This window comes from Alligator mississippiensis, chromosome 2 (genome assembly GCF_030867095.1).
Source record: "Alligator mississippiensis isolate rAllMis1 chromosome 2, rAllMis1, whole genome shotgun sequence".
NCBI classification, from domain to species: Eukaryota; Metazoa; Chordata; order Crocodylia; family Alligatoridae; genus Alligator; species Alligator mississippiensis.
This window is the reverse complement of record NC_081825.1, coordinates 298,176,312-298,201,275: the sequence shown is the minus strand read 5'-3', so window position 1 is coordinate 298,201,275 and position 24,964 is coordinate 298,176,312. Positions and strand designations below refer to the sequence as shown.

General features: G+C 46.9%; 2 protein-coding genes across 6 annotated transcripts in view; one reads left to right on the top strand and one right to left on the bottom strand.

The window, feature by feature from the left end:
* The window catches only part of DMAC2L (distal membrane arm assembly component 2 like), a 5,586-nt gene extending 3,739 nt beyond the window's left edge, over nucleotides 1–1,847 (bottom strand). Inside the window, exons 1-2 of one of the 5 annotated variants that reach the window (XM_059723386.1) lie at nucleotides 1,496–1,577; nucleotides 48–533 (exon numbers count right to left, since the gene is read on the bottom strand). The gene's annotated coding sequence lies outside the window, so the exon portion shown is untranslated. Of the gene's footprint in view, nucleotides 1–47; nucleotides 1,003–1,495; nucleotides 1,585–1,798 lie in introns of those variants that run through there. The other 4 variants (XM_014595160.3, XM_019494087.2, XM_014595165.3 and 1 more) reach the window with 4 other exon arrangements.
* Nucleotides 1,002–24,964, top strand: L2HGDH (L-2-hydroxyglutarate dehydrogenase). The gene is made up of 10 exons (XM_019494086.2): nucleotides 1,002–1,663; nucleotides 2,575–2,690; nucleotides 3,745–3,896; nucleotides 4,519–4,650; nucleotides 6,920–7,082; nucleotides 7,670–7,704; nucleotides 12,793–12,960; nucleotides 13,734–13,891; nucleotides 16,345–16,476; nucleotides 22,513–24,964. The coding sequence occupies exons 1-10, from the start codon at nucleotides 1,458–1,460 to the stop codon at nucleotides 22,706–22,708; spliced, it is 1,458 nt and encodes a 485-aa protein (XP_019349631.2). The 5' UTR covers nucleotides 1,002–1,457; the 3' UTR covers nucleotides 22,709–24,964.

Sequence of the window (24,964 nt, the reverse complement as noted above, 5' to 3'; positions counted from 1 at the left end):
CATCCAAATGTAAGTAAATACTGAATAATTGATATTCGTAACCATACCAACAGCTCTCGTGATCCATTCAGGCTTCACAGCTAAAGAGGGCCGTGCTTGGATGAGAGGTCTGAGAAGTACAGGCCATCGAGAGATGTGACGGCATAGAGAATTCAGATGATGCTTTCCACTCAACTTGCATTAAGCCAAGGCCCTTAACGGGGCACTAGGCTTCCGGTTGTGCGACGTTTCAGATCAAATACCCGTGTACCAGGAGCGACTAACAGACAGCAAAAAGTAGAGCTAAATTAATATAACCATCCTTTCTTCTGGCGCTATCCTGAGCGTAACAGCAGCAGTTTTAAGCGATAAAAATCCTTAAAAAAATCAGATTTCTTTAACACAGGCGCGTGGGTAAGAAGCGGCTTAATGCCTGCTGAAAGGACAGCCCGAGAGGCGGAGAATCTAACCTTTTCTTAACCTGGTTACCGTGAACTTTTGTATTTCAAGAGCCAGATCAGGCAATGCGCTGCCGATATCCAAGAAAACAGCACCTTAGCGACAGAAAGCACAGGGTCAAAGGGCTGCTGTTTCTAAGAAGAAAAGGAAGAGCAACCGTCGAGGGGTCCACCGTGCTTTCCTGAGCGCGGTACCGCAGAGATCAGCGCGAACCACGGCTCTCACATACCACGCGCCGCGACACACAAGGAAGCGTTTCCCGGCATTTCTTTTGATCGGCCACGCGACGCCCTTGGGAGTTGACCGCCGAGCATGAAGAAGCACGAGCTTTCCTAGGCCGCAACCTGTCCATCGGATGCTGCATCCAAGTCGGCCTTGCCTCCGAGCCGGTTCTTCTCTACGGTGCCGCCCTGCCTCGCTTCAAACCAACCCTCACTGCGCAGCGTCCTGGCTTCAGACCGGCTCCGCCAACCCCCTCGCTCCGCACCCACGTGGCAGACCCCCCTTATACAAACAGACGTTTTGCCTGTTGCTTTTAATTCGACCAATTTTCTTGAGTTCTGCATTGCCCGAAGACGCTCCATTTGGTATTGCTGCCTGGCACGAGGAGCCTCGTACGGGCGAGAGCGCGCCCGCGGACGGCGACCGGCTCGAGAAGGCAGGCCGATAAAGGACCAAAACGAGGCGAATCCGCCCCGAAACAGGGGGAGAGCGACGGTGTGCGGCCGTCAAGGAAGAACACGGCCATCGCCCAGCAAACGCCCAGGGGACTGGCTGGAAAACACGTGCGACGAGCCCGGCTCCCACTCGCCATCCACTGGGCTGGCCACCGCCTCTGCCCGAGCACCGGCACCGGCACCGTCCTCTTCGCGCCCCCTCTGCCCCGCAAGCACTTAAACACCCTGAGTCCGGAGAAGGACGGGAGAGGAGACCCCGGCCCGCGCTCCCCTCACCAGCCTCGCCCCGCCATTTTGTCGGCGCGCCCCCCATCCCCACAGCCTCTCCCCCCCCGAGGGGGGATGGTCTCTCCCACTGCCCCAGCGCTGCAAGGCCGTACCAAGACGCGCCGGGCCTGTGGGGAGGCGGCGGCGGCGGCGCAGGCCCGGAGGCGGCGGCGGCGGGGGGCGGGTGAAGCGGGGCAGGCGGGGCCGGACATGGGGCCGCTGCTGCGGGCGGCCCGCGCCTGGCGCCCCCCGGGGCTGCCCCCGCCGCGCCGCCGCCGCAGGTGAGACCCGGCCCGGCCCGGGAGCGGCCTCCGGCCCCGTCCAGCCTGCGGGGGGGGGGGCTGGGCGCCACTGAGCGGCCATAGCCACCACCGAGGGGGTTGTAGAGACTATGGGGGGGTCTGGAGGCGGCATACCGGGTATCGAGAGACTGTCGCGTGGAGCCTGGTGGCTGCTGAGCCTGTGTAGAGACTATGAAGGGGGTCTGGACTCTACCGAGGGGTTATAGAGGCTGTGGAGGGGGTGTAACGACTGTCCACCGGGCCCCGGAGGCTGTTGAGGAGGTTACAGAGACTGTGGAGGGGGATGGAGGCTATCGAGGGGAATATTATAGAGTCTGTGGAGGGGGGTTATAGAGTGTCGAGGGGGTCTGGAGTCTATTGAGGGGCTATAGAGGCTATCAAGGGGTTTATCAGGGGGGTCTGGAGTCTAATGAGGGGGTTATTGAATCTATCGAGGGGGTCTGGAGGCTATCAAGGGGGTTATCAAGACTGTCGAGGGGGTCTGGAGGCTACTAAGGGGGTTATAGGGACTATCGAGGGGGTCTGAAGTCTACTACTGAGGGGGTTATCGAGTCTATCGGGTTTATAGAGCATCAAGGGGGTCTGGAGTCTATCGAGGGGGCTATAGAGATTATCGAGGGGGTCTGAAGGCTACTGAGGGGGGGATATAGAGACTATCAAGGGGTTTATAGAGACTATCAAGGGCGTCTGGAGGCTACTGAGGGGGACCTGGAGTCTAGCGTGGGGTGTAGAGACTATTGCAGGGGTGTAGATACTATCAAGGGGGGCTGAAGGCTATGGAGGGGGTATCGAGGGGGTCTGGAGACTCGCGTGGAGCCTGGTGCCATTGAACCTGTGTAGAGACGATTCGTAGTAACCTCTTCTGACACAATCTTTTTGCTTGTAACTAGCACGTTCAACGTGGCTGTTGTTGGTGGTGGACTTGTGGGGCTCGCATCTGCCAGAGAGCTTGTTCTGCGACATCCATCCCTCACTTTTGCTCTGCTGGAAAAGGAGAAGGAGCTAGGTATGGTGTATGTGGTACCATATCAGTGACTGCTAAGTAAGCTCCCCTTGTCTTCATTACACTGTTTCTAGTTCCCTAGGGTCCACCGGTAAGAGATTTTTTTTGCTAAAAAACTCAGATCCTTCAAAAACTTCTATATTTTACAGTTGATCATTATAAAGGTATTTTAATTTTAACATTACATTGTTGATTTTTAAGAAGTTAACAAAAAAGTGAGCGTTTCTTGGAGTGGCAGGGAAGGGAACAGCAACCATTTATCCTGGCTGCTGAAATGCATGGGTAGTTGCCCACTGGAAGAATCGATGCACGCCTATCCAGGGACTCTAGAAACACAGGGAAGAAGAGCAAAAAAGCTGTCTGTAGCTGTGGGGTTTGTCCTGTGTAGTTCTCAGTTTTTATGATTATAATAATCAAATGTATTATTATATATACTTGTTATTGTTTATGTATTTATTATTCACTGTTTTAGTGAAGGCTCTAAATAAACTACTATTACTACTAAATAAAGTTACATTTGATAAATACATTCACTCTTAACACCTGTCTGTCTTCCCTCCGTTTTACTTCCTAGTAAGAGGAAGTTAACAGTCAGGCTTGACTTACAAGTGTATGATTGTCCACTACAAGATAAGCAGGACTGCCAGCTTTGTGAAAGGCATTCAGGATCCCGCTGGTTTTGTGGTACAGGGAGGAGCTATAGGATGGATTTCATTTTAGAACCGCTGTTAATGTATATGCAGTAAATTGATTTGCATGTGATTTCTGCAAATCTCCTTGGAGAAAATATTTAATTGCTTTTCTGTCCATTCAGTGCATGATGCACTGTGATTATTGTGATGTAGACATGGTGTCAGTATTGTTGGAGCCCTCCTGAACTAAGGGAGAAATCTTGGGGAGTGTGTAGATCCTTTGTAAGATCTCTTACTGCTGGGGAATAGAAGAGGATAGAGCTTAAATGGATCAACTTCCTGACAGCTAGAAGTTTTAAGATACTGCAAGAATCTAATCTGCATAGAACATGTATTTTAATATCATAACTTCTGTCTTTGTGTAGCCTGCCACCAGAGTGGACATAACAGTGGAGTGATTCACAGTGGAATTTACTACACTCCTGGATCTCTGAAAGCTAAGTTATGTGTGCAGGGCGCTGCCCTCTGCTATGAGTACTGTGACCAAAAGGGAATTCCCTATAAGCAGTGTGGCAAGGTACAGTAGCTGCTTCATTTTTTATTTAAAAAAGCTTAGTCGTGTGATATGTCCATTTTTAACTGTACCAAGCACATTGTTATGGTCATTTCCCAAGGAGAAACTTTTGTGGAAGCCATGAGTTGACCCGAACATATCTGTGTGTGTGTGTTGTGGGGGTGGAGGGGGGTGTTTGTGCCCTGTTTTTTTTTTTTCTTTAAAGGAATTCAGATTGTCTGCCCACAGGCCTAAACAATAAGACATTGAAGTGAGATGGCAGCCCACTGCATATCTTTCTTTTCCCTTTCCCATTCTTTTACATCTCAAGCTACCTGGTTGCTGGAGTCAGACCAAGCATTATTTTTAAAAGTATCCTGATAGGATATAAACTATTCCCCTTCTTTCTCACTCTGATTTCTTGCACCACAGTCCTGGTTGCAAATATCTTCCACAGTGAAGCACTTATATTATTTTGTAGCACCTGTTGTTCACATATCCCTTAATTAGTTAGCATTGGCAAGGGTTTAATATAACTTTGCACTCACTAGTGCACCAAACAGTAGTTTTTCTATTGTATTTCCACGCTCAGTAAATTAGGTATTGCAGTAGGACTCACCTTTGCACTCTTACATTCTTTCTGAAGCTAATTGTAGCAGTGGAACAAGAAGAAATCCCAAGACTCAAGGCACTGTATGAAAGAGGGTTGCAGAATAATGTCAGAGATCTGAGACTGATAAGTGCCAAAGAGATCCAAGCAAAGGAGCCCTTTTGCAGAGTAAGTTGTTTTCCTTCCCTTTTAATGGAATGAAGACTGTTGGTTTCTGTTTTCCCTCGTATTCTTGGTGATATGAACTTCCTATGAGACAGACCACAAGGCAGGTTTTCTGGGTGACAGTTTCAGAAGATTTCTTGAAAGCTCCTGGTTTGAAAATTGGCAGTAGAATTGAATGAATGGTCAGAAGTGTTTACTGCACAGCCAGTCCCACATATGGGTGCCCCTTAAATAAAAATAGAGATGTGATATAAAGGTTAGCCACGTTTTTGGGAAACACTGCAGAGCCTTCCTCAGTTATGTTCACGTCTGCCTAGCATCAGCTTCAGCCCCAAGTAGCATCTTTATCTCAAAAAAGGAAAAGTGCCAGAGACTTCATGGAATCTGTGAGGGTACTAGATATTGGTTATCTGGGAGATGCTTAAATACTATTATGATGGGCAATAGGATAGATAGACTTGAGTGGAGTGGAAGAAGGGGCTTCTCTCTGAACTTCCTCTCCCATCCCTGAGTTCCATGTCTTTTCTTGCTAATACTAATGTTTCCATCCATTGTTTCATCTGAATGTTTGCGGCTATTGCAGTGGTGTGCAAGGGCAGTTGCTTAGACATTACTGTAGCCACAAAGAGACAGACCTTCACTGAAAGGGATTCTTTTTGACCTCTTTGACATTTGGGGCCTATTGCCAAATAAATAATCTTTACATATTTTAAAATCAAGTCACTCGTTATTTCTGGAAATGACCAAGTTCAAATGGGTCACAAGACCTATAAATGATTAACTCATCCTCATAGAGTTGAACCCCAGCGTCATAAGCAGAAGAGACCTTATATAGCAAGCTAGTTGTAAAGAGTGCAAAGCACCGTATTAAGCACGTACAAACATTGTACGGACTGAAAGGATAGGGCATCATGAAGTGCATTATGAGTACAGGGTTTAGATGTTTCTGACCATGTCTGAGATCCATATTACAAGAGAGCTGAAGTGCAGATGTGTTCCTTATTGATATGAATTGATACAAATTTGGTTCTACAAAAACCTGAGATTCTTAGATGCAAACAGTAACATGCTAGTGAGTGGCATGTGAATTCCAGCTAAAAATGGTAGATTTGGACCCCCTGGCGCATATCTTCATAGAAAAGTACAGCTAGAAGGGACCTCAGGCAGTCATTTGATATAACCCCCTGCTCCAGGCAGGATCATCCCTGTCCAAACTATCTTAGACAGTGGTGTGTCTAACCTGCTCTTAAAAACTTTGTGAATAACCCTCACATACAACTACCAGGTTTAATACCCAAAGCATCTAAAGTGGGTGACCAACGTGCAGCATGGGTGCCACAAGTGGCACAGGCAGCCTGTGTGTACGGCACACAGCAGGTTGAGGACAGGACAGGCACACAGCAGCAGATAGGGTAGGAAGCAGAAAGCAGAGCTGCAGATCAGGCAGGGGAATTGGAATGGCACTTGGGGAGGGTGCCAAACTAATTTGTGGCACACCTGCCAAAAAGATTGGTCCCCACTGGTCTAAAATACCCTTTAACTTGCTACAGGTAAAGCAGGAGAACAAGGGCCCTGTCAATGTTCTGCCACTCCATGGAGAGGAAATAGTTTGTTGAATGCACTCAAGCGATCCAAGGTGGAGGCCCATGCCCCTCACTACAGAAGAAAGTGAACCCCCATAGTTCATGTTTATCTGACCATGGGGTAGAATTCCTTCTTGATCCTAAACATGGTAATCAATCTAACCTTGAGTGGAGGAGTAAGACCCTCTAGCCTGGACCCTCAGGGTTTAAGTCCCAGCAGGAGTATCAGCACACCCCAGTGAAAGTCCCCAGCCTTGGCTGCAACCAACACCCAGTGCTTCTAGGGAAAGAAAAAACCCCAAGCAACAGTAGGAACAGGATGGGGAAAAATTCCTTCCGGGTCCTACATGGCAACCCGCATAGCAGGTGCAAGTTATTTTCTGTTTCAGAAAAGTCCAGGCTGCGATCTCGGATACGTAATTCAGGGAGTGGTGAGACATGGCAGAGGTGACATAGTTAACATTCAGTGACATGAAGCATTAGTAACTACAGTGCTTCATGCAAAGCACCCAGTGTGGCTGTATGTATGTATGTTGTACTGCACGGTGTGTGACGAGGCTTCTGTAGTTCAGTTTGAAGCCAGAATCATAAAGTCTACTTTATCATTGACAGCTATGTAGCGAAGCATATCCTAATTAGACACACAACTGTCACTTTGGTTTTCTGTAACTCATCCAATACCATTTCAGGGTCTGATGGCCCTTGATTCCCCATACACAGGCATTGTGAATTATAGACATGTGGCCCTGTCATATGCTGAAGATTTTCAGAAAGCAGGTGGGACAGTGTTGACTGATTTTGAAGTAACCAACATGGAAATGGCTAAAGAAAGTCCTCCAGAAAGTACAGAAGGTAAGACATTCCTCCCCTTGCTTCCTTGTCATCTTGCAATATTTTATGGGATACTTGGTCTTGAGGCAAACTGAAAGTCCCTAAAGAAAAAGGGCTGTAATTGCTTTTCTGTTGCACAGTTTTTTTAATTCTTTATTAGCGTCTATCCCAAAGCCAAAGTGATGACAGTTGAGATGCTTCATCAAATTGAGCAAGCCCAATTTTTTTTCCCACGCATGTCTAGTTTAAGCAGAAACATGGTGATTGTCAAGTCGACATAGAACAAAAATGTAGTGAAATAAGACTAGATTTTAGATAAAGCAGGTTGTTTTCTCAGGGTACTGGCCAGCTGAACATTAGTGCTCTTCACTTCTTCCAAGAGAGCAGATTTGGCCTACCATATGGACTACAAAATGTGGAAATTGGTAAAATAATATATGAAAGAAACAGCAAACTTTAGAATTCATAAATATAATCCCATCAGAATTATGCTTTTTCCACAGCTTCGTATTGTTCCAGTTGGCCTCCAGACCTGTTAAGATGCCTCTACTATCAGTTTTCTCTTTCTCTTTTTTGCTCTGATAACCCATTTTTTCTAACTATTGCAGGGTTGAAACATCCAGTTGTTGTTAGAAACTCAAAGGTAAGAACTAAGCCAATACTTAGTTGTTTCATGGAGCCATGGTTCTCCTTGTTTTCTCCTTGGGAGTTAGTGATATGATATGAGAAACTATCCAAATTATTAGAAACAATAAATATTGATGTTGGATAAGCTGTTGCATTATTACCTAGCCTTGCTGTATTTAAATGCAAATTGCAATCGCTACGTGACATGGCACACAAAGCAATATGACTGTGTTGCTTGGAAATGACCTTGAGTGAGTTTCATACTTCACTTTATTTTATTCAGTTGATTGCCCTATAATTGATTGTTTCAGTTCCTTGTCTTGTTTGTCTTGTCTCTTGTTAGGTCCTGTTTTCCCTGCCTCTGGGAACTGGCTCCCTTCCTTACTGAATAATTTTATCTGGAGGTTTTTCCTCTGTGTCCAGCTCTCTGGACATTTTGTCTAACTGGTTCTTTGAAATTTTTAAAGGAAGGTCTTGTGTTTTATTTTTTTTCTGGGGTGGAGCTTAAACCTGTCAATGTATTTCTTAGGCTGTGCAATTACAGTCATACAAAGTGCTAAACATATAATGTAACAAGTGCTAGTCCTAGGGGTGGTCACAATGCCCCCTGGTGACTTCTCAGCCTTTGCCAAATTTTGACTCCCCTCGCAGTCTCTCCTTCACTTGCCCACCAGGCCTTGATGTTGTTATCTTGGAGAAAAGGGAGGCTGCCCCAGGGTTTCCCAAGCCTGGTCTCACTCCTGTGACCACAGGTGTCCATGGTCATTGCCTTAAGGGCCAATTATGTGGGTTTCATCTTCTCCAGTACCCATTCCCATGCCTTGCAGCTGACATGCTAACATATGCCCTTCCTGGGCTACGGGCTTCCAGTTCCAGTCTTCGCCCCACCTGGGCTACACACTCCTTGGCCCGCTCAGTCACCAGCTGCATTCCCTTATCTTTGGTTTCCCCAGACCCTGGCCCTGCTTCTAGACTAGTTGAACCCTTTGGCTCCCTGGCCCTGCTGATGCTTCCCCCTCCTGGGCATCAGACCTCTGGGCTCTTTAACTGTGTTGACACCCTGCCCTCTCTCTGGACTTGAGTCCTCTGGACTAGAGGTGTACCAGTACATTGGTCCATATTGTATCAGCACTGATAAAAGGAAAATTGACATGGTCATCAATCAGGTTTTTTTGGCTGATGTGGCTGATAATGTTGCTGATGAATGCGAGCAGCCACAGCATGCACATGGCCAGGAGTGCAGCCCAGCAGCTTAGAGAGCAGCATCCAGCTGGTAAGTCTGGGGGGGAGGGAGTGGGGGGGCAGATTTCATAGACATTTGGGCTGGAAGGGACCCCAGAGGATCCAGCCCCCTGGGGCAGGAAGTCAGCAGGGATCATAGGATCCCAGCAAGATAAGCATCCAAATGTGTCTTGAAGACATTCAAAGTGGGTGCTTGAACTGCCTCTGGCAGCAGTCTATTCCAAACCTTGGGGCTCAGACAGTAAAGAAGTTCTTCCTTATGTCCAGCCTGAATCAGTTGCGGCGGAGTTTGTGACCGTTTGATCTTGTCATCCTTTGGGACGGTCTGGTGAACAGATGTTCCCCCAGATCCTGATGAGCACCCGATAAACTTACAGGCAGCCACCAGATCACCCCTGAGCCTGCGCTTTTCTAGGCTGAAGAGTCCCATGGCTCTCAGCTTCTCATCATAAGGTCTGTTTTCCTGACATCTGATCATGCGCATGGCTCTTCTCTGGACTCTCAAGCTTCTCCACATCCTTTTTGAATTGTGGAGCCCAAAACTGGACGCAGTACTCTAGCTGCAGCCTCAACAAGGCCGAGTACAACGGGAGAATGATGTCGCAGGATTTGCTTGAGAAGCATCTATGGATGCAAGCCAGCATTTTGCTCACTTTACTAGCCACAGCATCACATTGAAGGCTTATGTTCATCTTGTGGTCAATCGTGACCCCCAAGTCCCTTTCATCGGTAGTGCTAACCAGCATAGCACTGCCAAGCCTATAAGCATGCTGCAGGTTTCTCCTGCCAAGGTGGAGAACCTTGCATTTTTCGGCGTCGAACACCATCATGTTCTCATCTGCCCATTTCATGAGCCTGTCAAGATCTGCCTGGATCGCCCTCCTGTCCTCAGTTGTGGATGCTTTACTCCAGAGTTTGGTGTTGTCAGCAAACTTGGCCAGTCCGCTTCTGACACCAATGTCCACATCGCTGATAAAGATGTTAAACAGTATAGGCCCTAGGACAGAGCCTAGAGGGACCCCACTGGTGACCGCGCACCAAGACGATTGGCTTCCATCAATAGAGATAGAGAGAGAGGCCTCTGTGGTGACGGGGGGAGTAGGACTGGGGCAGGGGCAGGCTCTGCAGGGCCGGGGCACAGGATGGAGCCACAGCTCATCCTAGGGCCGTGGTGGGGTGGCTGCTGCTGCTGTGCACAACCCTGGGAAGGCATGGAGGACATGTGCCCCCCTGATCTGTGCTCAAGGTGAAGGCAGGCTGCTTGCTGTGGGTTCCGGGCCAAGAGCTGTACCGGCCTCTTCCCATCGGGGGGCTGGGCCCAGGCTGTGCTCAGGGCAGACAGTGGGAGTAGGGCTATCATGAATTTTGGGGTGGCTGCAGTCCCCCCTCCCAGCGCTGCTGCCACCCTCCCCACCCTCCCTGAGCATAGCCCCTGCCCAACCCACCCGCTGGGAAGAGGTGAGTGCAGCCCTTGGCCCTGAGTGCCCGTAGTGAGCAGCCTGCCCTTACCTTGCACACAGATCTAGGGGGCATGTGCACCCCATGCCTCCCTTGGGAGTGTGCGCAGCAGCAGGAGCCCCTCTTGTGTCCCCTGGACTAGCCGCGGCTCCATCCTGCACCTTGCCTCGCCCCGGCTGGGCAATGCCTGCCCCCGCCCCACTCCTTCCCTTACTGTGAGGGCATCGATCTGCCCCCACCACACCCCTTCCCCCCCAAGAGACTGACCAGCCAGACGCTGCTCTCCAAGCCTCTGGGCTGCATATCGGCAATCAGATCAGTATCGGCCAATATGGCTGGTTAATAATCGGCTATTGGTAGTGGCCAAAAAAATCTTTATTGGTGCGCCCCTACTCTGGTCCCACGTGCTGCCCTCTGGGCCCTCCAGCCTTAGGCTCTACGCCTCTATGGGCTTACTTGCCTCTGTTCTCAGGCCTGTCTCTTCTGAGGCCTGCCTCTCCATGCTGTGCCAAGCACCCTGTCACAGTGCCCTTGTCACGCTACAAGAAAATGGGTGACCAAGCGTGCACCTACCTGCGGGGTTACAAGAGCCAGGGCAAATACTACACAAATGAACCTTTTTGAAATGAGAACTTTTATGTAGCACTCTGCTTTGTAGCTCTACATGCAACATTTGTAGAGTTACATGCAGAGGATCTTTTACTCCCCAGCATCCCACAGTGCTCCGTTCGGGGAAAGGACCTGGAGGATCAACAGGACTGCTACTCCTAAATCATCTCCATGCAATGCTTATCCAGCTGCCTTTTGAAAGCCTCCAGTGAAGGAGATCCCATAACCTCCTTGGGCAGCTTATTCCGCTGCCTCACAGTTCTAGCAGTGAGGAACTTGAGATCTTCTCGCGATTTCATCTAAACCTACTTTGCTGCAATTTCCATTGTTGCTTTGCATCCTGCCTCTGAAGAACAGTTATTCTCCTTCTTTATGGCAGCCTTTCAGATCTTTGGAGACTGCTGTCATATTGTCCCCCCACCCTTAATCTCCTTTTCTCCATGCCTAGTTCTCTGAACCTTTCCTTGTGTGACTTGCCTTCCAACCCCTTTATCATTTTTATTGCCCACCTCTGGACTCTCTCCGACTTCTCTACATCCTTCTTAAAATGTGAACTTGTTACATGGAGGCTGCTCAGGTCTAAAGTTTGGAGTGCTAATCTTCAAGTATCCCATAACAGATTCTTGTTCTAAGTATGTATTTACATTATGTACGCATTTAATGTACTCGTGTTATGGGGTGTTGAGTTATTGAGAGATTTCCCTTTCAGGTCTGCTGTTCAGCTTCCCTGTTAAATTACAATTTACTTTTTATAGCTAGGAAGCTACAAGGTGCAATAAAAGAAAAGGGTACAGTGTTGTGGCTGTTGCAACTCCATTCATACTGCTGTTTTCATGAGTTAATAACTTGATTCTATAAAACCCCAAATTTTCATATTATGGGAGCCCTTCCCCCTCTTTGTGTTCCCCTAAAAGAAAGTTAAATCACTAGAATCTGATACTTTCTTCCTCCAATAACTTTAAATAAAAAAAGTGCAGATTTAGAAGCTGAATTTTTTTTGTGATTAAAAACAAGACAACCCAATCTTTGAAAGCAGAGTAATGCCAAATTATTTTTCTCTTGTGTTGAATCAGCAATTAAATAGAACTTTGAATATCCATGTTATCAATTTGCGCAGCTTTTTAATTTACTTTGTGGTCCATGGCATGAAATTCGTTCAAATGAATGTAGTTGAAATTTGTTTACTTGTTTTGGAGCAGAATGTAGGCCCTAAGTATAATAACATACGACTTATTTAATCAAAAGCCATAGTTATTCCTTTGATAACCTCCCCAGTTGCAGCTTCTGCCAACAAAAACTTTACAGGGAGTTAGAGGCTAGAATGGCAGCAGCATTTCTGACAGTTCATCCTGAGATGGGAAAGTGTCAAGGGAAAATATGCAATTTGCTAGAGTTATTTGCATGTCTGGCCAAAGTATGGTTGGTCTTTTCCCCTATTAAATAAATATGCTTGTGTGTAACACAGGGTGCTTGGAGAAGGTATCCCAATACATAGTCGAGGATATATTGATTGCTTTTTCTGTTCTTTAAAGTTGTTTCTAGGTTTTTATTTTGTTTGATATATTCTTTTGTTGTGGAAATCAGCTACAGTGGTACCATCCTTTCTTCCAGGAGTGGGGAACAAGGGAGAAAACTGCAAACACTGTTAACTGCTTCACGCATACACTGCACTTGATCTTTTAACGCATGATTGCTGATGGTGGCTTGGCTCTTATTTTACGGCTTACAGTTCATCTTTCTTTTCCATCTTCTTTGCATATTGAATCTGTAGTTGTGGGTTCTGTTTTTTTGGCAGGGAGAGGAAGTCTACTGTCAACACATAGTGACCTGCTCAGGACTCTACTCGGATCGCCTGTCTCAGATCAGTGGATGCAGCCCAGAACCTCGCATTGTGCCCTTCCGGGGAGACTACTTGGTGCTAAAGCCAGAAAAATGCTATATGGTGAAAGGAAACATTTATCCAGTACGCAGCTTATTGCACCTGTTTCACCATGTATTCTGAGGCTGATGAAGCTATGAGGCTTGGAGTAGTTTGGGTTTTTTTTTAAATGTTTAAGTATCATACTTTAAATTAGAATCATAGCAGTCAGCCTTTAATATTTATGTAAAGAGTGTGAATATAGATATTTAAATTGCCTTTCAGCCAGACAAGTATTGGCTTTGTGGATTCTTTGCATAAAACTACTACACTGAGTACTGATTCGCTGTCTGCGTTATAAAAGGCAAGTTAAATTCATTTGAGGATTTTTCTTTGAAGTGTCAAATATTTGACATAACAACCATGTGATCTGCAAAGAGTTTCTTTTCTCAGTTTACATAGTCAGTCTGAGAGGAGCATTTATCATTCAGCTATATTTGATGTGGCTTAAATAAAAGATTAGTTGGTTTGGGCTTTCTCCTTTTCTTTTTCCCAGGCACCCCAGCAGATTTGCTGGGTTGCTTGGAGAGAAGGCCTGGGTTTGGTGGCAGCAGCAGCCAGAAGGAGCCACCACTGTTGGGGCTGCCAGGAAGTAAGTCCAACCACCACGCTGTCCCAGCCCCACTGCACGCTTAGGGGCAGCGGGACTGGCCGCACACACAACAACCCGAGCTCCCCCTGCACCTGGGCTGTCCATTATCTCACAGAGAGTGAAGATGTCTTCCATCTCCCTGGCAATTTTTCTTGGGTTGCTCAGTCACATTGTTTCTCAGATTTGTTTTGGAGCGGATTGTTCTAATAATTGTTTCCTGCTGCAGGTTCCTGATCCTCGGTTTCCTTTTCTGGGTGTCCATTTTACACCAAGGATGGATGGCAGCGTTTGGCTTGGTCCTAATGCAGTGCTGGCCTTCAAGCGAGAAGGCTACAAACTGTTTGACTTCAGCCCAAAAGATTTTGGAGATGCAGTTCTTTACAGGTAATAACTTCACTTGAGATTTTATTTCTGCATGTAATTAATCATCAAGAACAATCATTGAATAATGGAATTGCAGTCAGCATGAAAGATAGGTAATCTAAAAATCCAACATTGTCGTTTATAGTAGTCTTTTACAGGTGGTGAGCCTGGTAAATGGGCCTGTGGTACTGTATACTTGGGATTTCTCCAAGGTATTTTTTTAGTGTCACCTGACATTTTGATTAAAAAGCTTTTATTATTGGGTATGGACCACCACATGTCCATTTGGAGCCATTTCAAAAGAACAGAAGCTGTTACATCCAGATTGTTACCTGTGGACAAACTGGGTACAATACAAATGTAGCAAAACCTCTTCAACTTTAATGCTGGATGAAGCACTTTGTATCATTCCCAGCTCATCCTAAGTCCCACAGTCCAGCTATGCAGTCAGGAGCCACGTGGTGCCGGAGCAGCCAACTGCTGGCAGAAAAGTGGGGAAATGGCAGCTGCAGGTGTGGGGGAGTGGGAGCTGGGTGAGAGTGTTGGGTCTGCTCTGGTGTCCCAGGAGCAGGACAGGCCCACGCAGGGCCCAGAGCAAGGCGGCAGGAGCACTAGCTCTGCCACCAGCTGTGCTGGAGGGGAGGGCAGGGGTTCCCCGCCACCAGTGCTGGCCCTGGGACACCGGCACAGGCCCTGAGCTCCTACCTGGCTGTCACTGCACTCTGCATGCCCACCTGCTGCCTCTTCCCCTGGCCCGTAGCTGCCATTTCCCCACTTTCCTGACTGCTATTCCAGGTACTGGGGCCAGGAATGGGAGGGTGTGTAGTGTGTGTGTGTGCATGCACGCTCATAGAGCAAGTCCCACATGCACACTCCACCATACACATGCACCCACATCTCCCTTGCACTGCCATGCACAGATGCACACACCCGCACTCTCCTCCATACCCTCACGCACCCACAGCCCCCCACAAACCTCTATCTACCCCCCACAATATACAAGAGTAAGACTTCATTTTAAGCTATTGTATACACTCACCTCTATGGGCACTACACATAAACCAGGACAAAAATATTTTTTGAAATCAAATTAATTAATGTTGTAGACATTTGCTTTTTAGAATATAATTTGATATTTTTCTGGTTCCAAGATGGCACAACCCTTTGCTGAAAGGAGTACTTGCTGGGGCAAGGGGAGGGACTTCTGGCGGCAAAGGTCAGAGGTTAGGGGGCAGGACTTCCGGTCACAAGATGGTGACCAGGGTCGGGGCATCTACCAAGGGGCAGGGCTACCCATACGTCCCTCGACAGCTTGCCAAAACTCGGTAAGTAGCCCTTCGCCCAAAATAATTGCCCACCCCTGGAGTAGGGGCAATTTCATCCCTGTTGCAAAAGGCACAGCAAGATTCAGTGGCTGGTAGTTGGAGTCAGTTTTGTAAGATACAATTTCCAAGCTGTATGAGCAAAGGGACAAACTAGGGGAGGCTTCCCATCACTCAGAGCCTCTAGGAAGAAATTGTTTATCTTTGGAAAAGATATATTTAAATATTTTTCATCATTCTTTCCCCTTGCATGTGTGTGGAGATGGGGAGGAGGACAGAGTCCCCCTTTTCCTAACAGTAGGATTAGCATATCTCACCTGATCCATTCCCTGAAATTTCATGGGGCTTGAGGATGGATGGCACTTTGGTCTCTCCTGTTTTCTGCCTCTTGCACACAATTTAGACAGGGCTGAAATACTTTGCCCTAACTCTGGGCTTTATTTAAGTTATTTGCATAACCCAGGCTATAAACCCTTGTGTAGAGAGCGAGACTAGATGACCTACTAGTTTCTCCTGGCCTTTAAATCTATGAAAGTATGAATAAAGGTGTTCAGTCATTCTCTGTTAAAAGCTCCCCATTTCTGTCCCTCCGTACCAGAGGACTGCCAGATGCGATCCTCTGATGGGGTGACACGGTAAGTGCTGAGGGATACAGCATCTCCATTCGGCCCATCCAAACTATGCTTCCATTGAAATAAATGGTAAGCAAAAGGGATTTATTACAGCTTTTGGTTCTCCTGTATATTTAGTGGAAGAAGCCTGTTGTGCCTGTGGGATGTCAGCAAAAGGGTCAAACATGCCTAATTTTCCTGCCTTTTTAAAGATCCAATGACAAAAGAGGTTTTGCTGTGGGACTTTCATTCTCTCATGAGCACTGCAGGCAGCAGGGAGGCACCTCCGCATCTCAGAAATGTAATGTTCTTTTCAGAGTGAAGGAGAAAGTCCTTAAGAATAGGTGGTGACTCCTCTGGCCAGAAGAAAGCTCTGTGTGGTCACTAGATGATGCGACGGGAGACTGCTTTGCGCCATCCACATTGTACACTACATGTAGAATGTAATAAGTGGGTCCTGCATGTTAATGGAGGTACCGTTCTATACATAGTACACACAGTGTTATTCGATTTACTACAAGTGTCCTGTCTCTCTTTACAGTGGTTTATGGAAACTGGTGAGCAGAAACCTCTCTTCTGGAATAAATGAAATGTATAGAGCATGTTTCCTTAGTGCACAGGTGAAGCAACTACAGAAGTTCATCCCTGAAGTTACCATCAATGATATACTCAGGTACAAACACTTATCAGTAATAACTAACTGTTTCTTAACCTTTATTGCGAAGGCCAATGTCCAACCTTAGTTTACTCCCTTCCCTCATTGAAATGAAACATTTCCAAAGAATAGACACACTTTAGTAGCCTTTCTTGAAGGAGGGGCTTGTGTACACTGGTGCACAGATAGATTTAATAAATACCTAAGCCCAGCAGCTTTCTCCTTACATACATTTAGGCACGGCTTACCCATCAGAAAGAATTGTTGAGTGCACTTTAACATTAGCATGGCCAAACTTGTGATCTGAAAGTCATCAGAGGGAGCTAAACTAAGAGTTGCTGTAATTATTAGTGAGGAGCAAATTGATGCAGAGGGCAGAAAACCATAAAATGGGAGTCAGCTTACAGAATGGCTAGTGTATCCTTCACAACCTGGCTAAGGACTAGGAGACAGGAACATAGGCTCCAAATATGAGTGAAGTGGAAAAGGAGTCTGGCATAATAACAAGTAATAAAGTATCAGTGTAAAGGAGTAGAGTAGGGAGCCACTACTCTGTCCAACAGGGTATTTGGGCCTGAGGTTTCTTTTTCAAGACTATTGCTTCTCTTGTACAAAGAGGAGAAACAAGCAGCATAGTGTAGCATAACACGAAACAGAACAGGGAGTCCTCTACCTGGTTACACAGGTCGGGGTGGAAGCATCCCTCCTCCTTTTCCTGGCAAGGAGGCACAGAGTTTTCTCCTGGCTTGGCCTCAGGTTCCTGGTTTTCCCACCATACTTTCTCCTCAGCATCCTAACAAGGTAAGTACAGAGCATTATGCCCTGATTCCCGGAAATGTGGTAGGACCTCTGCATCCTAGATGAGTAAGAGTAAAGAGATGCAGGTGAGAAGGGCAGATTTAAATGCAAATGGAGGGATAAGTTGCCTAACAGTGAGCTCTGTTGGGTTGTGAAATAAGAGAAGTACCTCTGCATCTTGGGAAATCTAAAACTAAACTGGGCAACACCCCAGGAAACATCTTACCCTCCCTACTGGGAAAGAATTAGCAATAGTATTGAGTTTGAAGGATAAACAAGATATGGGCTGGAAAATACATGGGCTTGGGACTCTAGCAAGAGCTGTCCAACTGGTGGTCTGTGGGCTGCATGTAGCCGCAGGGGGTTAATGTGTGGCCCCTAGGCTCCTGTCCAGCCACCACTCCCCCCTCTCCCCTGTAGCTCTGACTGCAACAGCAGCTGCAGTCTCTGGACTCCCCCTTCCTCCTCTGGCTGCTGCTTCCTGCCTCTGCCCCACAGGGTGGGGCAATGCCATGAGTGGCATGGGGAACTGAGGGTGAGTCTGGGGGCACATGCAGGGGGAGGGAGCGTGTGTGTGGGGTGGGGAAACGGGGCTCTGCTAGGGCGGGGGATTGTGCCTGCACAATGCAACAGTGGGGGAGTGCTCTGTGCAGTTGTGGGGGGAGTGTCTATGAGGGTGCATGTTGCATTGGGGGAATCACGCTTGCATGCCTGCACATTCTTGCGGGGCGGGGGGGGTGTGGATCATGCCCATGTTATGCAGCAGGGAGTGAGGTGCCTGGTACAGTCAGGGGTGGCGGTTTGTATGCATGGGCCAGTGGCTTATGGCCAAAAACAGCTCGTAAGTGTTAACGCTGTGGGGGGCCCACTTCCATACCGCTGCCTCCCCCAGTGCTGCTGGGTGCTGATGCCAGCCAGGCTGCTGCCATCAGTGCAGGAGTCTAGGTGGACAAATGCTCCCCCATGCCTCCCCAGCACGTTGCCAATGCCCATGGCTCTACTGCTTCAGCCCCTGTCGTGCATGTCCTCTGCTGGTGCATCCTCCCCAGGGTGTGTGGCCCCCTGGGGAATTACAGGTTGGAAAGTCCTGTTCTGTGGCATGAAAGATGGGAGGGAAGGAGGGAATCTCCTCTTTGGGGCTTCTGGCTACTTGTTTTTGGTAAAGCAGCATGATTGCTTCTTGCCTGACACAAAGAAAGCAGTGACATTCTGGTTTTCCAGTAACGAGGCCTAATGCTAGAGAGAACAAATGTATTAGTGCCTGTATGGGAAGGGTAGGCAAAAAGCAATTCTTAGACTCGTTTGCAGTCCATAAGCTGCTATAGCTACTTTTTGCCACAAGGGGGTTTTTGAGTTTATTCTGACCAGTCCAAAACCCCTGTTTTACTGGTCTAATGTATTTCAGCCATATAAAACCACATCTCTGTCTACATGTCCTCCATGTAATACGCTTGAGAAGTTTTCAGTTTTATTTACTGCACGAATGTCATCATTTCTGGGTGCGAGTTTTTTGAACCACAAATACTCATATGTCCCAATTATACTTTTTGGTATAAGGCCGGTCAGTCTCACCTCCAACTATAGGCCGGTCAGTCTTACCTCCATCCTTGGTAAAGTCTTTGAAAAAATTATCAAGGCTCACATTTGTGAGAGCCCGGCAGGGCAAATTATGCTGAGGGGAAACCAGCACGGGTTTGTGGCGGGCAGATCGTGCCTGACCAACCTAGTCTCTTTCTATGACCAGGTTACGAAACGCCTGGACACAGGAGGAGGGGTGGATGTCGTATACTTAGACTTCAGGAAGGCCTTCGATACGGTATCCCACCCCATACTGGTGAACAAGTTAAGAGGCTGTGATGTGGATGACTGCACAGTCCGGTGGGTGGCGAATTGGCTAGAGGGTCGCACCCAAAGAGTCGTGGTGGATGGGTCGGTCTCGACCTGGAAGGGTGTGGGCAGTGGGGTCCCGCAGGGTTCGGTCCTTGGACCGATACTCTTTAATGTCTTCATCAGAGACTTGGACGAGGGAGTGAAGTGTACTCTGTCCAAGTTTGCAGATGACAGAAAGCTATGGGGAGAAGTGGACACGCCGGAGGGCAGGGAACAGCTGCAAGCAGACCTGGATAGGTTGCACAAGTGGGCAGAAAACAACAGGATGCAATTCAACAAGGAGAAATGCAAAGTGCTGCACCTAGGGAGGAAAAATGTCCAGCACACCTACAGCCTAGGGAATGACCTGCTGGGTGGCACAGAGGTGGAAAGGGATCTTGGAGTCCTAGTAGACTCCAAGATGAACATGAGCCGGCAGTGTGACGAAGCCATCAGAAAAGCCAATGGCACTTTATCATGCATCAGCAGATGCATGACGAATAGGTCCAGGGAGGTGATACTTCCCCTCTATAGGGCGTTGGTCAGACCGCAGTTGGAGTACTGCGTGCAATTCTGGGCGCCACACTTCAAGAAGGATGCGGATAACCTGGAGAGGGTCCAGAGAAGGGCAACTCGTATGGTCAAGGGCCTGCAGACCAAGCCCTACGAGGAGAGACTAGAGAAACTGGATCTTTTCAGCCTCCGCAAGAGCAGGTTGAGAGGCGACCTTGTGGCTGCCTATAAGTTCATCACGGGGGCACAGAAGGGAATTGGTGAGGATTTATTCACCAAGGCGCCCCTGGGGGTTACAAGAAACAATGGCCACAAGCTAGCAGAGAGCAGATTTAGACTGGACATTAGGAAGAACTTCTTCACAGTTCAAGTGGCCAAGGTGTGGAACGGGCTCCCAAGGGAGGTGGTGCTCTCCCCTACCCTGGGGGTCTTCAAGAGGAGGTTAGACGAGTATCTAGCTGGGGTCATCTAGACCCAGCACTCTTTCCTGCTTATGCAGGGGGTCGGACTCGATGATCTATTGAGGTCCCTTCCGACCCTAACATCTATGAATCTATGAATCTATTTTTGTTTTTAAATTTCAATTTGCCATTCCTGCAGCTTTTGACCCTTTCCATCAGATCGTCATCAGAAAAATATGAATGCTTCTAGAAGCCCATGTGCAAACTAGCCTTATGCAAATTTACAGTTGACTTTCCATGTAGGCGTCTGCGCGGCGTACAGGGCATGGATGGCCCAGTAGTTAGGATGCCAGCCAGCGACTTGGGAGAACTGCTTCAGTTCCCAGCTCAGCCTGTGTGACCCTGCCCAAGCCCGCATGGGCAAACATACTAGCATACCTTTTTACTGTATAGTTTATCCTGCTTTAGTTGCACTGTCTAGCTGCCTCTGTGGATGCTCTTATCTAGAGTAAGTAGCCCCTCTCCTCCCCCTTCTCTCTCAGAGCTGTAGCGCTGTAATTATAACTAGTAATTATACCTGTGATAGAGCAATGTCATCATTAATGTCCAAGCCAGCAAGCAAGTATCCTGCTGGGTCTGTACTAAGTGCAAGCAGCATTACAGGAAGTGCGGCTGCAAGTAAATGCACTAATTGAGCATGGTGTTCCTGTGTCGCAGAGAATAAATCAAGCTTTGCCTCCATAAATGCAGAGCTGCAAAACATATTTTCTAATTACGTATCATGGCATTCCATGGGAAGACCATCATGTTACAAATCATGATTGTTACTAAAGATTACTTGCACTATGCCGCTGTATGTAGTGTAAACCCCGATGGTGGTTTGTGAGCTATATCCACCAGCCTCATTGGCAACTGCGAACACTGGAAACCAAGGTTCCCTCTAAGCTGCGCACGGGTGCGGCCACGCACAATAAAAAATCTTGCTGCACATTAACCTCTTAATGCCACTCACCTGCCCGGAGAGGAGCTGGGCTGCAGCTTCCTGGAAACCCGAAATATGGCAGAGGCACCTGGGCCAGCACAGGACACTTGCCAGCGGTAAGTTAGTGCCGGCTGCACTCCACTCCTCACCATGCCAGATCCCCACAGAGAGGGAGAGTGGTACGGGGCAGGCAGCAACTCGTCCCCGAGGTGGGATAGAATCTGGGGCAGAGCCAGGCACCGCATGGGCTCCACCGGCTCCAGGGAACTGCTCCGCTCCCCAGCCACTTCGGGGGCCACGTGCCAGCTGCTTGTGAGCTGCTCCACATTATATCCTTCTGCATACAGATGGGTTTGTGGCAACAGACTATCCTGTCAGTGCAGCTATTTGACAGCATCAGTCCCCATGGTGAAAATTCACTGTGTAGATGTAATTTAAAGTGGAAAAAGTCAGATTCTTTCTTTACAAGGATATATAATTGTATTCAGTGTTTGATGATTTTTTAATATTAGACTCTTATATGGATATTTGTAATCAAGACACCGAAGAATAAGAAAATGAAGCACATTTTTATACACACACAGACACACACACACGTACACGTTTGTATAAACCTTGAAATATAAAAATGTTAATTTGTATATATAGTTTAGTATACAATACACACGTGTGTGTGTGTGTGTATAGTTTAGTATTTCAAGATGCTTTTCTCCCAAATAATTCAGTTTTATAATATTTCCAAGAGTGCATATTTCAAGGTTTTTAAATAATTGGGTGAGCATAGTGGCAGCAGAATCAGTTGTGTAATTTCTGCAGGTTTAACACTAGGGTGTATGCAATTCAAGAACTGTGTGAAAAAAATGAGACCAAAATCCTGCTTATCTTACAGTTGATATGATAACTTATCAACTGTAGTTGATAAGTTGGTTCCCCCCCCCCGGCGCACTGAAATGGGGAGGCAGAACCGAAGCGGCATGCTTACGGACTGAAGCAGCGCACTCACGGATCACTATACCTTAAAGGGAGCATTGCTGGAAACCACGTGGCTGGTTATGGCATGAATGTTTTTTATTGTCCATGCTGAATGATTCATCCAGACTCCAGAGAGATAAACTATCAGTCTGGATTTGGATGTAGAAGACGGGGGTGTCTGGTTTCTAGCTGTAGTTTTAAAACCACACCTTTCCCTCAGTTTTAGAAAGAAGTAGACTGGTTCTGTTCCACTTCCTTGTTTCTGTGTGCTGCTGCAAGTACAAGCCTCTACGGTCCCCCTGTCTTACTTTAAAGGGAACGTGCAAGCTTGACATACAGAATGGACGTGCATGTTTTATAGTTGATTATGTTACTAGTTTCTCAGAGCTCATCCACTTTTAAGTGCCCTGAAAGGGGCTGCCAATAGTTAGCAGAGTCTCTATCATAGCTTGCAGTAGTTCATTAGATAGTACTGACGGTTCTTTTTTGTTGTCAATTTTAATTCTTCCAATTTTTCAGGGGTCCATCTGGAGTAAGAGCCCAGGCCTTGGACAATGAGGGAAATCTAGTAGATGACTTTGTCTTTGACGGAGGCACCGGAGATATCGGAAGCAGAATTCTTCATGTCAGGAATGCACCTTCCCCTGCTGCTACCTCTTCCCTTGCCATTGCAAAGATGATTGCAAAGGAAGTAGAGGAAAGGTTTGGACTGTGATACAGCTGACAAGCTCAGCATTCTGTGCATCCCTCTCTTGTGTTTAGCAGCATGGCAGCGCTGAACGAGTTCTGCAGTTTGTGATAACGGAGATAATTCGGAGCCCTCGTTGTTTGGTAGATAAACACTGGCGCATAGGTTGTACAATGCAAAAGCAGCATTCTGATTGTTTGCTTCCATAAGCCCGTGACTTCTCAACTCTCCTACTAGAGAGGTGATATCCAATAAGACCTTGGGGAACGGAAGCTTCCCCTGAAGGCCCCAAAACACTTGTTAGTATCTAGCTGGAAGGAAGGAGGCAACTGCTTTGAAGGGTAGATACAATGATGCCCCTACAAAGTCTGTGTCTCTGGGCAGGGTGCTAGGCAGTAACGCTATTCAGTTACAGGGAGGTAGCAGGAGTGAGCAGGGAGAGTGACTGCTGAATGCACTGCCCAGACTGATTCTTTTTCCATGCTCTCTGCCCTGAACAGAGCTTCTCCACTCTGCACCACTGCAGTAGGGTGGTTCTTTGAAGTACCACGGGTAGGGAGAAGCTCTATTGGTTTCTAAAGGGGTCTGTGGAACCAACTCATGTACAAAATGAGGGAACATCAGTTGAGCACCTGTTATGAAATGTAAAAGTGAAAGAAAGTAGCGTTTTGTCATAGCAACATCAGGAAAGATGCACAAGCCCTGACAAGAGTTTTATTTGATTTTCTTTACCGTTTCTACCCAGATGTACGTATTACACATAGCAATATTGCACGTCCACAGCTGATCTCGACAAGCTGTGGTTGTACGCGGAGATTAAGACAAAATAAATGCTTCGATATAAAAGCCATTTCCCATAAAGCTAGAATTTGGGGCTCATCACTGATCAGCAGCTACTTCATTTTTTGAAGACGAATCATGCAAAATGATTGTATTTATACTGGGCGTCAAGCACTACCGTGAACGTCTACTTGTAGAAACAAACATGGAAGTGGGGGAAGTTAGAAACCCTGCCTTTTGAATGGAGTCGTGCTGCACTCTGCCTTCACTTGGAGTCGGAATAGCAACGAATCATGGTCGCTTACCACTTCCCCTCCTGCCACATGACTGGGGTCTTTGCGAGGACTGTTAGGGGGTTTTGAGACTGTCACTTGGGAACTTTATGTTCCGTCTTATACTTGCTGCTTCAAACACTCCGAAGCGTTCTCAGAAGTGTGCCTGGAAGTGAAACTTCTGTGGAATCCAAAAATTGGTCTTTAAAATAGAGGGCTTTAAAACAAGCTCTGAAGTAACTCAGCCATGAGTGCCTTGGTATGTTCAGCATAATTACTACAAAACAGAATGTTGTGGAGCCCCAGGGGCATGGTGCTATAAGTGCGCTTTTAAAGCAGAGGTTTATGGGATGTTGGGAAATGTAGATAATTAAAGGGAGTTAGCTACTTGGCAATTTGGCACATTCGGGCTTCTTTAAAAGATTCTTCTTTGATACTATGCTTCTGTGATATAAGTGCATGTGCTTGCATTAGCACAGGAGTTCAGTTAAAAATAATAAACAGTGTCTACATCTGTTATATAAAATAACATGGCATTTGGCAGTCTAGTTTGCTTAAGAAATGTCTCTGTTTCTCTTTCCGGATGAAAAGTACTTTCCCAGGAGAATATTTGTGAACTCTCAGTGAGTGTAAAAGGGCAAGTCACAAACTCAAGTAAATAGCTTTTTGGAGAGAAATCCCTGTCCCTGCCATTTTTAAGCCAAATATGTTAGAATGGGATCACCTACTTAAATACTAAATGCAGTAGTATGGTGGTACAAAAGTGCCATACCAACATAATTAAAATAGTTCCTTCCCGCAACTGTAAATGCGACCAGAAGATTGCAAAAGCAGCTGACTCCCACATGAGGTGTGGCCCTAACATGTATTAACAGAATAAAGAACATTAAAAAGTAAACCAGTCATGCAGTATGGTGAATCTTAAACCAGTGAGTTTAACTGTACAGCTGCTGGATCTTGAAAGCATCTTGGTCTAATTAAATTTGGGGAGGTGTCTGTTTTCGACTACCATTCATTCGATGCTTTTTCGTTATGAATCTTTCATCAAATTCTGTAAAATCTTGTTTGTGTTTCTAAAGAGATGTAAACATTTTTTTTAAAAGGAAACCTAATTTGTAACTTACTTTGAGGGGGACGTTAATGCACAGACTAAGCTTTGTCTGAGATGTTTGAAAAATTATCAATATTTTTATTTTAAAAATAAAATGTTTAATCTAGGTGCATCACTTCA

What these genes read in the sequence shown, in the direction of transcription:
- L2HGDH (XM_019494086.2), top strand. Translation starts at nt 1,458, where the DNA reads ATGGTCTCTCCCACTGCCCCAGCGCTGCAAGGCCGTACCAAGACGCGC. An exon ending in CCTATAAGCAGTGTGGCAAG is followed by an intron (nt 3,897 to 4,518) that starts GTACAGTAGCTG and finishes TTCTTTCTGAAG; the next exon opens with CTAATTGTAGCAGTGGAACA. An exon ending in TCCTCCAGAAAGTACAGAAG is followed by an intron (nt 7,083 to 7,669) that starts GTAAGACATTCC and finishes TAACTATTGCAG; the next exon opens with GGTTGAAACATCCAGTTGTT.